The sequence below is a fragment of the Solanum pennellii genome, chromosome 1 (genome assembly GCF_001406875.1).
Source record: "Solanum pennellii chromosome 1, SPENNV200".
NCBI lineage: Eukaryota > Viridiplantae > Streptophyta > Magnoliopsida > Solanales > Solanaceae > Solanum > Solanum pennellii.
The window spans coordinates 86330972-86343816 of NC_028637.1; the positions used below are offsets into that span (position 1 = coordinate 86330972).

General features: G+C 36.6%; 1 protein-coding gene across 1 annotated transcript; it reads right to left on the reverse strand.

The window, feature by feature from the left end:
• Positions 1-111: 111 nt before the first annotated feature.
• On the reverse strand, positions 112-12452 carry LOC107008331 (sucrose nonfermenting 4-like protein). Its single transcript, XM_015207318.2, has 14 exons — positions 12140-12452; positions 11849-12026; positions 11674-11758; positions 9728-9913; positions 8943-9077; positions 8790-8849; positions 4689-4778; positions 3401-3535; positions 2542-2686; positions 2298-2471; positions 2020-2083; positions 1843-1912; positions 579-693; positions 112-492 (listed from the first exon to the last, which is right to left on the reverse strand). The coding sequence occupies exons 2-14, from the start codon at positions 11959-11961 to the stop codon at positions 401-403; spliced, it is 1464 nt and encodes a 487-aa protein (XP_015062804.1). The 5' UTR covers positions 11962-12026; positions 12140-12452; the 3' UTR covers positions 112-400.
• Between the last annotated feature and the right edge of the window lie 393 nt (positions 12453-12845).

Below are 12845 nucleotides of genomic sequence, written 5' to 3' on the forward strand. Positions count from 1 at the left end.
TATTAACATCAGACAATTTCATCATGTATTTTCATGATAACAGCATGAAAAAACTATTAACAAGTACTATGATTTATAATATACTTATCAATTTGCAATAACTATATTGACTTAATAACCTGACTTATTAAGGAAAAGATAAGACAACTGATCTTTAATCCTTTAGAAACTGCAATAAAAAGGAGGGAAACAATTGTGAAAATTTACATGCCTCAATTCTTTAGAGCCTAACATCCTAAAAGACCAGGCCATTATACTTGGGGCCTATCAATTGTATACACGAAAGAATCGGGTTTCAAATCCCCATGAATAATGGGGGGTGCACCATGAGCTATGAGCAACACAGATTTAAGCAACCACCATCAAAATCATGTCTATTGTCAACTCCTCTTTGATTCATCTACCCAAGCAAGAACTTGAAAATGTCACCCACTGATATGATACCTTCTACACGTTTGCTTCCCGCTTCCACAACAACAAGCCGCCTAACCCCTGCAAACAATATAGACAAGTTACTACTGCAGCACATGAAAAGACCACAGGCCAAGTTTAATATAGTAAGAGGACAGAAGCTTAACCAGGTCTGGACAATCTTTCCATCACTTCATGCAACGAATCAGACCGTAAACACATGTGACATTTTTGACTGCTCAACCCATAAGTTGCATATGGTTCTTCTGCAAGTTGCAGTGCCTACAAACACAAACATATGAATGAAAATTAACCCCCAAAAATAACATTAGAGTAATATACAAATGTAGCTTCATACCTAAAAATATTCACTTCTATAAGAAATATATGAAATTTCCACCCAGAAGTATCCCAGTGATTAGGCGTTGTCACAGACCGCCAAAAATAAGAATCTTTTTCTTTCTTTAGGGGTTTAGGTCAAAAGTAACTTCTTTTTCTGTGAAGCAAGAAACTATATATATAATAGGCATCAAGAGGATGTAATACGTACAAAAGAGGGAAGGAGAAGACACGTTTGTACAAAAAGTGCTAAGCTAGAACAAAGGAGCTGACAAAATCCAAAAAGTTAATAGGGCAATCTGCAAGGGCTAAATTTTGCCAACTATATTACCGTAAAAGACATCTAGCTTTAAGAGTGTGCGGGGAGTAGATAAGCCATCAGCACATTTGTTGAAAGCAACTTTATTGAAATACCAGCAAAAGTGATTGCTGTGGAAGTTACACCGAACAGAGTAAACCATTTCATGCACTGAGAAACTCAACAGAGGCCATGCTAGAATTTACCACCTGAACTTAGAATTCTTACTACAGGTTCTGGTGGTATCCACTAGTTCAAAGACTCTAGCAAGAATTTTCTTATCCAGATGCAAAAATAATATTCTCGCGAGAAACTTCACTTCTGCCGGCATCCAGTTCAAATTGAGTTTCAGAATACTCTCCATAAGGAACGTAGTTGGAACACCTATCCAAGCAAATATGCAAGACACGTTTGCTGATTTTTTAATTTCACTGAGTCATTTATTGAGAGAAAATAGTAACTCTGCCTATGTGAACAGCAAAGCTGGTTTCAAAAGGAGGGACACAGAAGGTTAACAGCCAGCATAAATAGTCAAATCATGGTGAATCCTCTGAGGGTACAGAGAGATCATAAAGCCAACCCAATCAGCTAATCAACTAGATGGGGACGGAAGCATAGTTGCATCAACAATGGTCAGGAGGAAACTAATAACTAAGATTACACCTTCCTTGAAGGGAACCCTCAACATGCTGGTGAGAAGAAGGGTACAAAATCCCAGGCCCAGTAGTCAAACCCCTGAACTATACCTATTGAAGCTAGATATATATATTTAAATTGAACTCACGGCACAGTACCTGATGAATACTCATTTCCTCAAGATTGATGTGTGTGTAGATCTTGTCCTTGGCCAAAGCTGTAATATCACTGCCAGCAATAGATTCAGGCATTCAGCAAATTAACCTAACGAAGGTCTACACACACTACAAAATCTACAAGTTTGAATATGGAAAAACAACTAATTATTTATAAACCTTCGGGAGTATATATCCAACAGGGAGTCGTTATCGTCAACAATGGGAATTGCACTAACTTGAGCTGCAAAGGGAACAAAAACATGCATAAGAGTTACAGACAGTTTATTGACTCACTAGCCAAAACTTATCACCATGTGACCAAATATCTTTAAGAGTATAAATAGTGAGAATTCATATTCGTCAACAATAATAATGTGCTAATAAATTCTTTAGTTGGGAAGTATATTACTAACAACCATACTTGATCTTAGCCAAAAGACTGAGAAAGGTATAACCTTGCACTAACAAATTCAATGCTGCATTCAGAGAAGCAGTAGGCCTCAGCATTGCCAGGGGTTGTCGATTTGGCTCTCCAATTTTCGGAACCCATGTGCCCAAAGGAATTGCACCAACTGGCAACTGAAGTATTGGTAACGACTCTGGAGAATGCTTGAAATACCTACAAATATCTGAAAAGTAACAAAGCTGTGAGCCACAATAGCAAGATTAGTGAAAACCCAAGAAAAATTAAAAGCTCACGTTTTAGTATATCAGAAAGAGAAGCAAGATATAATAGCTGGGGATATGATCCATCCTGAGCTGGTGAATGAATTATAGGTACTGTAGCCACCCCATTTTGCAAAATTTCCAATGCCACATCCTTCAAGCTGTTATCTGGCCCTGACTGCATTGAATAGTGGAAATCAAGACGTGCAAAAGAAGAAACTGACTAGCAATAGGTCCTAAATACACAATAGAAGTCTCTGATTCATAAACCAGGACAGGTGACTAAGAGAAGTAAAAGAAAATGCAAGGGACATCTTTAGCAGGAAAAGTGTCACAACAGCCAGATGCAACAAAACAAATTTAATCAACTAATCTCACATTAATACAGCACATAAGTAGTGATTAAATAGGCACAGGTGATGCTATTCTCTCTTGCAAAATCGAAAAAATGTATGCAATCCATAGCAGCAAGATTGTGATGATCTTAGTAGGCTTTCATCATTTTCATTTTTAATCATCAAACTCATGATTGATTCCAAGATATAGGATACAGTAACAAGACGATATGAACTATTTGGTCTTATTATCTACTCTCAAAGAACCATGAAAGTGCAAGTTCTTATTCCCCAGGCAATCCACCCTCAATTGTATCCTATCAATTACAACTAAGTGTGGTTCAAATGCTTGAAGATTTCATTCAACCAAAATCTGTAGGTTGCAGTTCCAGATATAGATGGCAACACTACAGCAAGCACACAGATTCAGAGAACATCAATAAGGATTTTGAAGTGTTAACAATAACCGAAAGAATTCATCAGAACTGAAATTCGAAGTCACAAAGTTAAATCAGCACTTTGCACACTGACATTTCGAGCAGGCCAAACAAACTCACCCAAACAAGTCGCCGTGGAGCTGATTTACCAAGCTCATTGGCTTGTCTGCTCAAGTAAGATTTTGCCTCTTTCCATGCAGATATAGTATGTGTCTCAAGCTCTTCCTCTGTCAGATTGGAACCATGATTCCCAAGCTGCGACAGGTCAGGAGATTTTTTCACATTCAATTATAGGAGAAAAGAGCTAAAAAGATACATAATGTCTTTCTCAAAAACATATGAATAAGGGAATTACACCACAGATTCTCACGATATGTGATGCATGAATGATTCATCATCAACACCACAATGAAACTACAACTAAAACAAAAAAAAATGCAAGAAATTCAACTACTTCCAGCAGCAAGTTTGCAGTAGATGTATCATGACATAGTGACCTAAAAGATTAACCACGAAGAAAGGGCAATTAGCGAAAAGATAAATTGAATGGCCTCATAAGCCTATTTAGGTGTAGTCAATTAATTGATCATTGATATTGAAATGAAGCATGGCTGCAAAATCACAAAAGTTGAGGAAAAACAAAATACATAAATTTAGCTATATCCCCACCTCATAAACCCATATTTTGATAGAATGCAAGAGCACAGTATCAGCAAGTGAACTATGCCAACAAGAGAAACTTTCAACATAGAAATCACACAAGAAATAACAATATAAGTACAAAGACATTAAGTAATGTTTTAAGTAATTTGGCTACACAATGGCTAAGTCATCATGTAAAACTTTCGGGTATTATCTATTTCTTTTTTGAAAATTTCATCGTTTCTTAGTTTGGAGGTGGTCAAGTTCCAACATGGTGCAGCTTTTCAGTTTAAAGAGAGGGAAAAACTATTTCTCTAGAGTCTTGACAATAGATGAGAGACAAAGCCAAGTCCACTCGAACATCTACTAAACGCATTGGTATATCCACTATGCAGAGTGGGTCAGGGTCATATTACTATAGGAAGCAAGCATAAAATCAAACCAAACGGCTATCTTAAAATGTCGCTTTACACATACTTCACCTACAGCACAACATCTCTCTATAGATAAGACTGTAAAAGGGCACCTCCAAAACAGTAATAGAAGCATAAAACCACTAATGGGACCAGCCACATAACATTGTAAGCCAAAAAAAAGGACCAGCCACATAACATTGTAAGCCAAAAAAAAGGACCAGCTTCACTTAACTCATTACAAAATAGAAGCCGTACAGGATGTTGGAAGAAATACAAATGATGATAACAGCATATTACTGCTAAAAGCATATCAAGAAACATAATCAAAACTTGCAAGGAACTCTGCTTACCTCTCTCATGATTAAAATAAAATCCAAAGCACTGAGGACTCCAACAAATTGTGCCCTACTGAAATCCCATAAAGGAGCCATAGGAATACCCTGAAAATAATATGGCTCAGAAACAGATTTTATAATATTTTCAGGAAAGAATATAGAGAAGTATAACCAGCATAATGAAGAGGGAAATGCCTAATCTTATATCAAATTATGCTAATATACAGAGTATGGCTGCAGAAAAAGACAGTAGTAAGTTGTATAGCTAACAAGTCACTCCATTCCCAATACTAGAAAATGAGCAATGCTCATACAATAATGGAGTTCCTTACCAAAATTGACCCTATTTATTCATCAAAATTTTCATTACATCCTTATATAACATCTCTCTTGACCTGAAACATCCCTCAAAAAATTTAACTTGAAACAGAGGGCCAAGTGTGTTACTTCCACTCTTTCATAGTGTTCTTTTGCTACATTAGAACCTCTGATCCAGCCATTTTTTATGGGCAATTTTCATCATATTGTCAAGTCTTCCCATCACCAGAATAAGCAGAAAGGAGACAATTGATCACCTTAGCTCAACCTCTTTGAGAAGGAAAAAACCTTCAGATGAGCCAATTATCAGAATAGAGAATCTCGCAGTGGTAATGCAAAATCTTATCCATCTAATCCATTTCCCTCCAAACCCCACCTTCTGAGAATTCCAAGCAAAAAACTCCAATTCACTTGGCCATATGCCTTTTCAATATCCAATTCCACATAATGCCTGGCGTCTTATCTTCCAATCTGAAATATATTATGCATAATTGGCAATAAGAACAACATCTGTGATCTGTATGCCTTTCAAGAATCTTTAAGAATGGCATTTGATGAGTATATACTAATGTGTGCATCACTTTTTTCCATCTCACTGTTGAATCTTGGATATCAATTTATATATCTTCCAATAAAACTAATAGGTCTAAAATCTATCAATTCCTTAGCCCCATTCTTTTTGGGAATAAGAGCTATTTAAGTTGCATTGAAGTTATTCTCGAAAACTTCTTGAGAACAAAGTTGTGCATGTGGATATCACATCATTCTTTAAGACCTCCCAACAATGAACAAAGAACCCCATAGTGTACCCATCTAGACCTGGTGTTTTATCTACTGCTACATGCCTTGAGAACATCCAAAACTTCTCTCCACAAAAGACTCTTGCAATTCATGTTGGTCCTATGTGTTTATGGTTAGACACTAGTACATGTTGTAATAGGACATCCATTTCGCATTTTCAGAGTAGAGCTTCTGATAGAAGGTAACAATCTCCCTTTTAAATGTTCTCTGACTCCACATTATCTTCTCATCCTACCGGTAGATGATCAATATAATTACTTCTCTGGCGGGCATCAGCAATTCTCCGGAAGAACTTTGTAATTTTATCACCCCGTTTAATCCAGTGTTCTTGATCTTTGTCTCCATTCAATCTCTTTCTCTTTGGCATAATCTTCAAATTCCATGAATAAATTAGTTTTCTGAATGGCCTCTTCTTCAGTTATAGATCTATTATGTTAAATGTTGTCGACCTCCGCAATTTTGCTCAGAATCAGATCTTTATTCTTTTCCCAAGTTCCTATAGGTCCTTGAGCTCCAAACTTTGAATTAAGCCTTCAACGCTTTTAACTTGGTTGCTGAAATATAATCTGACCTTCCGTTAATAAAAATGGAATCCCACCAAACCTCACCTTTCTCATTGAAACCTTCAGCTTCCAGTCATAATCCTACAAATTTGAAACAAGACTTTTTGTGTTCCCAGCTGCAACTTTGAAGCGCAATTGGTGTGGGGTCAGAACAGATTATAGGAAGAATTTCTTAATATTATTGAAATTTCTCCTCATCCAATAGAGTATAGAAACCTGTCAATCGTGGAAGAGGTTTCCAAGTTATTCACTCTAGTCCAGGTCATGTATAGCTTCCCCTATCTAGTTGAGGATCAATCAACTCCATATCCTCAATATAATCAGAATATTCAGTCATGTATGTAGACGTTCTGGAGCAAATCTTCTTCCCTGAAGCATATTTGGCAATACTAAAATCACCCCTTATCACCCCACGGTCCCATAAACAAACTTCTCAACCCTTATTTCCCTGCATACCTCTTGCCTTTCCTGATTACAATTTGGTGCAGATACCCCTATCATGTGCCAACCAAAATCATTAGTTGACGACTTGAATTTAGACAGATTTCCACTAGCATTGGGTCTAAATGTAAGGAGCACATGACATTATCTTGGTTAGAACTAAGAAGCTGGGTCTCAGTAAAGAGATCTTGGCCTTTATTAAAATTAGCTCCTTTAAGACATTGTCTGACCTTTCCTTTGGCCCATAAAAGAGCTCATTCCTTTTGATTTAAAAAAAAAACTTCTCTGTCCTACGTGTTGCTGTGCCCTTGCCAGCTGTGTTATTTGAATAATAGAAATAGGTATCTGCTCAGAAGAATCTATCTTCCTCTTTGTATCAAAGGAAAACCTACTACCTTTAACAGTGTAGGGTTTTTTGGCCTAACCGTCCTTATCCTGCGGGACTTTCTCTGCTCTAGCAACCACCACGGTTCTCAACTCAACCCAGACCGGAATTAAAAAGGCAAGACCATTGTTGACAATCTTTACCTGTTTCGGAACTTCCTTTCCAAATCCTTATATTCTCATTCTCACCCACTTCAAATGGTTTTTCAGGGATGTCTCTTCCTCTGTTTCTAGCCATCCCCCGCATTGATTTCCAATGGCTTTGAACATTTTTTCCGTCCAAAATTGAAAAGGAAGACTATTGCTTCAGTGGAGAAGAGAAGGAGAAACCAACACTAACAGATATCAGAAAATGGAAGAACGCTTTTGGAATTAATATATATGAAATGGGGGGCTGCTCTTATCCACATTGAGGCCTCTCAATTGGTGCAACAACCTATAGTCGCCAACCACCATTCGAGATGAATCTTCAATTGTTTCCAAGCCCACTGTCCTTTAAGAATACACTCAACAATGTGCTTGTTTGGAAAAGCAAACAGAAAAGAGGGGACCCCCATTTGGTATATTTTAACTCCAAAAGCATTCTTCCAAGTACTCACCACCCATTTTCTAATTTCTGAAAATGTTGGTTTCTCCTTGTCTTCTCCACTGAAGCTTCCAATAATATAACTTCCCAGCAAGCCATTTTCCTGGTAAACATCACCACCAGAGATGATGATACAGGACTTTTTGTTGCTGATCAGAGACACAGATGCTTCTTTTGATTGCCACTTGCTAGTTCTGACTGAATCTGCATAAGGAACCTTTGGATCTATCCTCCTAGGAGTATATGTAATAAATGTTCCTTGATGAAATTATCTTAAATCCTATGTCTCCCCATCCCAACATCAAATGTAACTTCTGGAATAATAATGATATATCTGTTCCCTTCTTGTACTGTCACAATGCTTATAAATCTTCCAAATTTGGTAAAAAAAAATAATGGAATGGATCGACTTTGTACTCCCAAGACTCTTCAAAAGACTCTGGCACCATAGGAGAAGGTGGAAGCTAAATGAACAATACTCGAACTTTTTTGTTCCAAAAGCACAACATATTTGGACTATCCATTCCATCGTTTTCTTGCTAAAAGTTGTTCTGCGCATCAGATTCCAGCTTCTTTCAAACCCACTTAAACCAAACTTCAGCTCTGCCTCCGAGCCTTGTGATATCGCAAGACTTAAAACCTACTGCAAAGTAGATTCTATTTCCCCCCATAAAAGCTAATATCTTCTTGAACTCCTCCCTGATAATTCACTCAACTTTGCAACTGCCAAGTTTTGATTTTTTTTTTCTTTTCAAAAAAGTAGTATATCTCTGATTTTGAGACATCATATAATTAATTACTTAATTAAAAGTCTACTCTCTCTAATAGCTAAGGCTTTAAATGAGACGGTGACTATATTCCACGCAGATCTGTTTAATGACCATTCAGGCAATTTTCCTTTTTAAGGGAAATGAGGCTTCAAGCATGTCCCCAGCGAAAGAACAGTTATCAAATGTGACAAAATCTGAAAGCTCCATATATATCATGATACAAACAGGACATCTAGCAGGATAGAAGATATACCTGCTCATGAAGAATATGAAATGCTTGCTTTACGGGTAAGTCAACATCCAAAGCAATGACCTGAAAAATAGTCCTTATCAGAAAAGGCAACAGAACAGTCATACTCATAACCCATCATATCACCTAGACAGAAAATAGAATAAATAGATAAACCTTGCTCGACCCTGGAAGCAACTCATAAGCAGAATGTGTTGATAGGACTGCAGATATGCGGTGACGGGAAATATCCAAATCTGTCTGTGATATCCTGGAAGTATCATCTGGCAAGGCAACATCCGACACTCTTACCTATGACACATAAGAAAAAGTTTTTAGAAAAATCAAAAGGCAAAAGTTACTAGCTCTCCCTCTAGAGGAAGATAACATGTTAGGGAGGGTATAAAGAGGTCACATAGACAATAATAGTTGAACATCAGGTGCAAGGTAAAAACGGAACACCAGGTGCTTGAAAATCACTTGTTTTATCATTTAATTAGTAGAATTAAGTAACTGGTGTCTCAAAATAAATTCATAGGTTCTTATAAATGTTTGTCAAGTCATCCACTTCAGAAAATGGGGTGCTTGACAAGGAGATTCTAATAACCATCTTATTGACACCCTCATACCAAAAATGAGCTGGTTCAACAAAAAGAAACATAAACTAGACAGTTAATATGGAGATTTAATGTCTGACCTTTTCTGAAAAACTAACGACATATTATAAACTAGAACAGAAAAACAGAAGTTGACTCTTGATAAAGAAAGAACTAGTACACGAAGACAAATATATATAAAATACAGATGCATAAATCCTCTGCTCTAAGTACAGATTAGTCCATACAATGTGATGGAAATATACATCAAAATAATATTAGACACACAAAGGAAGTCTCAAATATTCTAAGCATTCATGACCGCTTTGCAATTCAGCAATTTGCACGAGTGGAACATTCACTAACCAAACGCTGAAAGGCCTGATTATCCACATCCATGTTAGAGCTAGGAGGTATTTGTGCACTTAATACTGCTGGAAGGTAGTCAGACTCTCTGGCCAAGAGGACAGTATTGACTGTTCCAAGGTTTCCACCACTCACAAAAGGTTGGTTCTCATCGTGTCGCCATTCACCATCAACAATGAACTTGTACTGCAAGTAAAGTATGTAACCACAAATTTTTCATCACATGTAAGGAAGCTGAATGCCAAATCTAACAAGGAAAAGAAGCAAACTGATTAAAATAAAATTGCCACTAACAAGAAAAGGCAAATGATATTAAAACTCAAATCATCACACGCAAAAATGATTACCAACTCCGAGACACAGGTAAGATGAAAGAGTTCCAGGAGGCCTTCAAAGGTTTCTCTCTTCATGAAAGAGAAAGGGCAATGGGATATGCTGGCAAGATCCCACAATCACCTATGCTCCCTATGATAACTGAATTCATATATTATCGTCAATAAACCATACGAACTGACAGATACATCGGCCAAGGTGTCATAATTATGCTGTCCCACGCAAATCATATACCTGTAACTATTCACTAACCTTGCGAAAACTGATTACATTGGAACGTTTACGAGGCGGATTACACTTTGAATTCGATAAATGCATTGCTTGTGAAGTATGTGTGCATGTATGTTCTATAGATTTACCCGTTGTTGATTGGAAGTTAAAAACTGATATTCGAAAGACACAGTCGCTTAATTACAGTACTGATTTTGGAATCTGTATATTTTATGGCAATTGCGTTGAGTATTGCCAGCAAAATGTTTATCAATGACCGAAGAATCTGAACTTTCTACTTATGGTCACGAACTGAATTATAACCATATAAAAAAGGCTCTCTTTGTTATTTTTCCTTAGTTCCGAAACAAAGTATAGTCATGCCATTAATTAAACAGACAAACTGAGCATCAAGCTGCAATTATCCAGAAAAAACTAACTAACCATCTGCCAGGCAGCTCAGACATTTGTTTTTTAATTTATATGGACTAAAATAGTGGTAATGCCTGCACCAGCAAAGGAAATGTTTTTATGCTGGTTTAGAAAGAAAATCAGCAATGAATGTAGAAGTGCTAGGTCCACTATACTAGCCTGCCTTTGGGGGCAATGAGGAGGGAAAGGAATCATCTTTAGAGCAACGCAGAAGCATTAAATGGACTTATATACAAAAACCTTGTACAATAACGAATATTATCGAGATACCCTGCTAGATTTCCTCAGTTCTCTTCATGCTTAGTACCATGGGAGGGTGAGTTTCCATAACTGTATATACTTCAGTAGCTCCTTGGTGCTGGTTTAAGTGAATAAAACGGCTTACATATCCCAAAAAAGGGCCTAGTAGCAACCTCTCCAGCACCCACCCAAATGATTCATCCTGTTACATCTCTATAGTCACTTGATGGCAGGAGTGTCCACACAGAAAGTAAATTCAACCTTAAATCAAGCAAGCTTGGAATACCAATATCCCACGATGGGACCACATACTTGCTTCAATAAGTTAAATAAGCATCTAATTACTATTTAAGTAGGTCATCACCAAGTTTACACACTGGACAAAGAGATAATTGGTCTCGGCAAGTAAAAGAAAAGCTTACAAAGTCAGAGTCTCCAAAATAGGGAGAAGTATCTTCTAACTTGTCTCTAGATTAAAGCTAGGTCACCCAACTATATCTACAAGAACTAGACGAATCATTCACAATAGATAGCATGACAGCCTTAAATGATAATTGAACATGTGAAAGCTAGCGCTACTGCTATTCCCAAAGGAGTAATTTCCCAGCTAACTACTAACTAAAAAATACTACTCGTACTGAAAATTAAGAATAAAACTCAGAATTGAAGCCTCAACTGCATAACTACAGATACTAAAACAAATAAAAAGTAATGGAAACTATAAAACAAACCTGGTGATAACCAGGTGGAACACTGCAAACAGTCTGAAACACAGTTGGACATCCTTCAACAGGAGCCATCGGCCATTGAGACCACCTTCAAAAAGTGAAACTCCCTTTAAGAAACACAAGATACTAAAGGAGAAAAGAGCATTTTATACAAACAAAACTGTCAACTTATAGTTACCCAGTAAATGTGCCACTCAGATATACACTTCTTCCTCCATATGGCCAAACGAAGCGGGTAGGAATCAGAGCCGTGCCACCATCCCGTGCATAATCCATTGCAGAAGGATACATTCACTTTCCAATTAAACCAAACACAACCAACCCCAAACAGCAAACAACTCTAGAATGCTGAAATTCTGATGAATGCAGTTCAGACAAATTAATTAATCATGGTTGACCCATGACAAGATTAGACAACCTTAAATCCCCAGAAGAAAAAAAACAGTCTCAAACTTTAATTAATTCTTACCAGCAAAACCTAAATTCAATGAAAATTAAACAACACAAAGCCCCACTCAAGGTAAAAAAAGAAGAAAGCCAACACCTTTACCCAGCAAACAAAATTTTAAGCCAATACCCAAATTAATGGATGTAATGACAAACAAAAAATTTGAATTTTTCTGATAAAATTGTGAAAAAGCTTCGATCTTGAAACTATATGAAGGAAAGGGAAGTCGATCAGGGAAACCCTAGAAATGTGAAAACTTTGAAGGAGAAAGTCGGAATACAGAGAATTGAGTAAAAAATATTTATTTTTTTTAAGCCAAAAAAAAAAAAGGAAAAAGGCAAAGGCAGAGAAATGAAGAATTTTATAGAGAGAAGAAAACCCTAATCTTATAAAATTATGCTTCCGAGGTTGTTTTTTTTCCCCAACTTTTTCTTGAATTAAAAATATATTATTTTGGAAAGTATTCTTTTCTTGAAAAAAACCATTAAAATTTCCACATATGAAAAAAAAAAAAAAAGCTAATTGAAAATATATTAATAAAGGAAGTGTTAAAATCGCCATGTATAATAAAAAAATTTGTTAGGGAATTGTATAATTTTAAAAAAAAAAAGAAAAGAAAGCATACACCTCAAAAGTAGATACAGTCAAATGGTTCTTTCCTATGATAGCTAGTAGCAATATGAAAGTTTTGTTATGATAAAATAAGAATTACTACTATATTTAATAC

What these genes read in the sequence shown, in the direction of transcription:
- LOC107008331 (XM_015207318.2), bottom strand. Translation starts at nt 11,961, where the DNA reads ATGTATCCTTCTGCAATGGATTATGCACGGGATGGTGGCACGGCTCTG. An exon ending in CTGAGTGGCACATTTACTGG is followed by an intron (nt 11,759 to 11,848) that starts GTAACTATAAGT and finishes CACTTTTTGAAG; the next exon opens with GTGGTCTCAATGGCCGATGG. An exon ending in AGGAAATGAGTATTCATCAG is followed by an intron (nt 694 to 1,842) that starts GTACTGTGCCGT and finishes TTGTGTTTGTAG; the next exon opens with GCACTGCAACTTGCAGAAGA.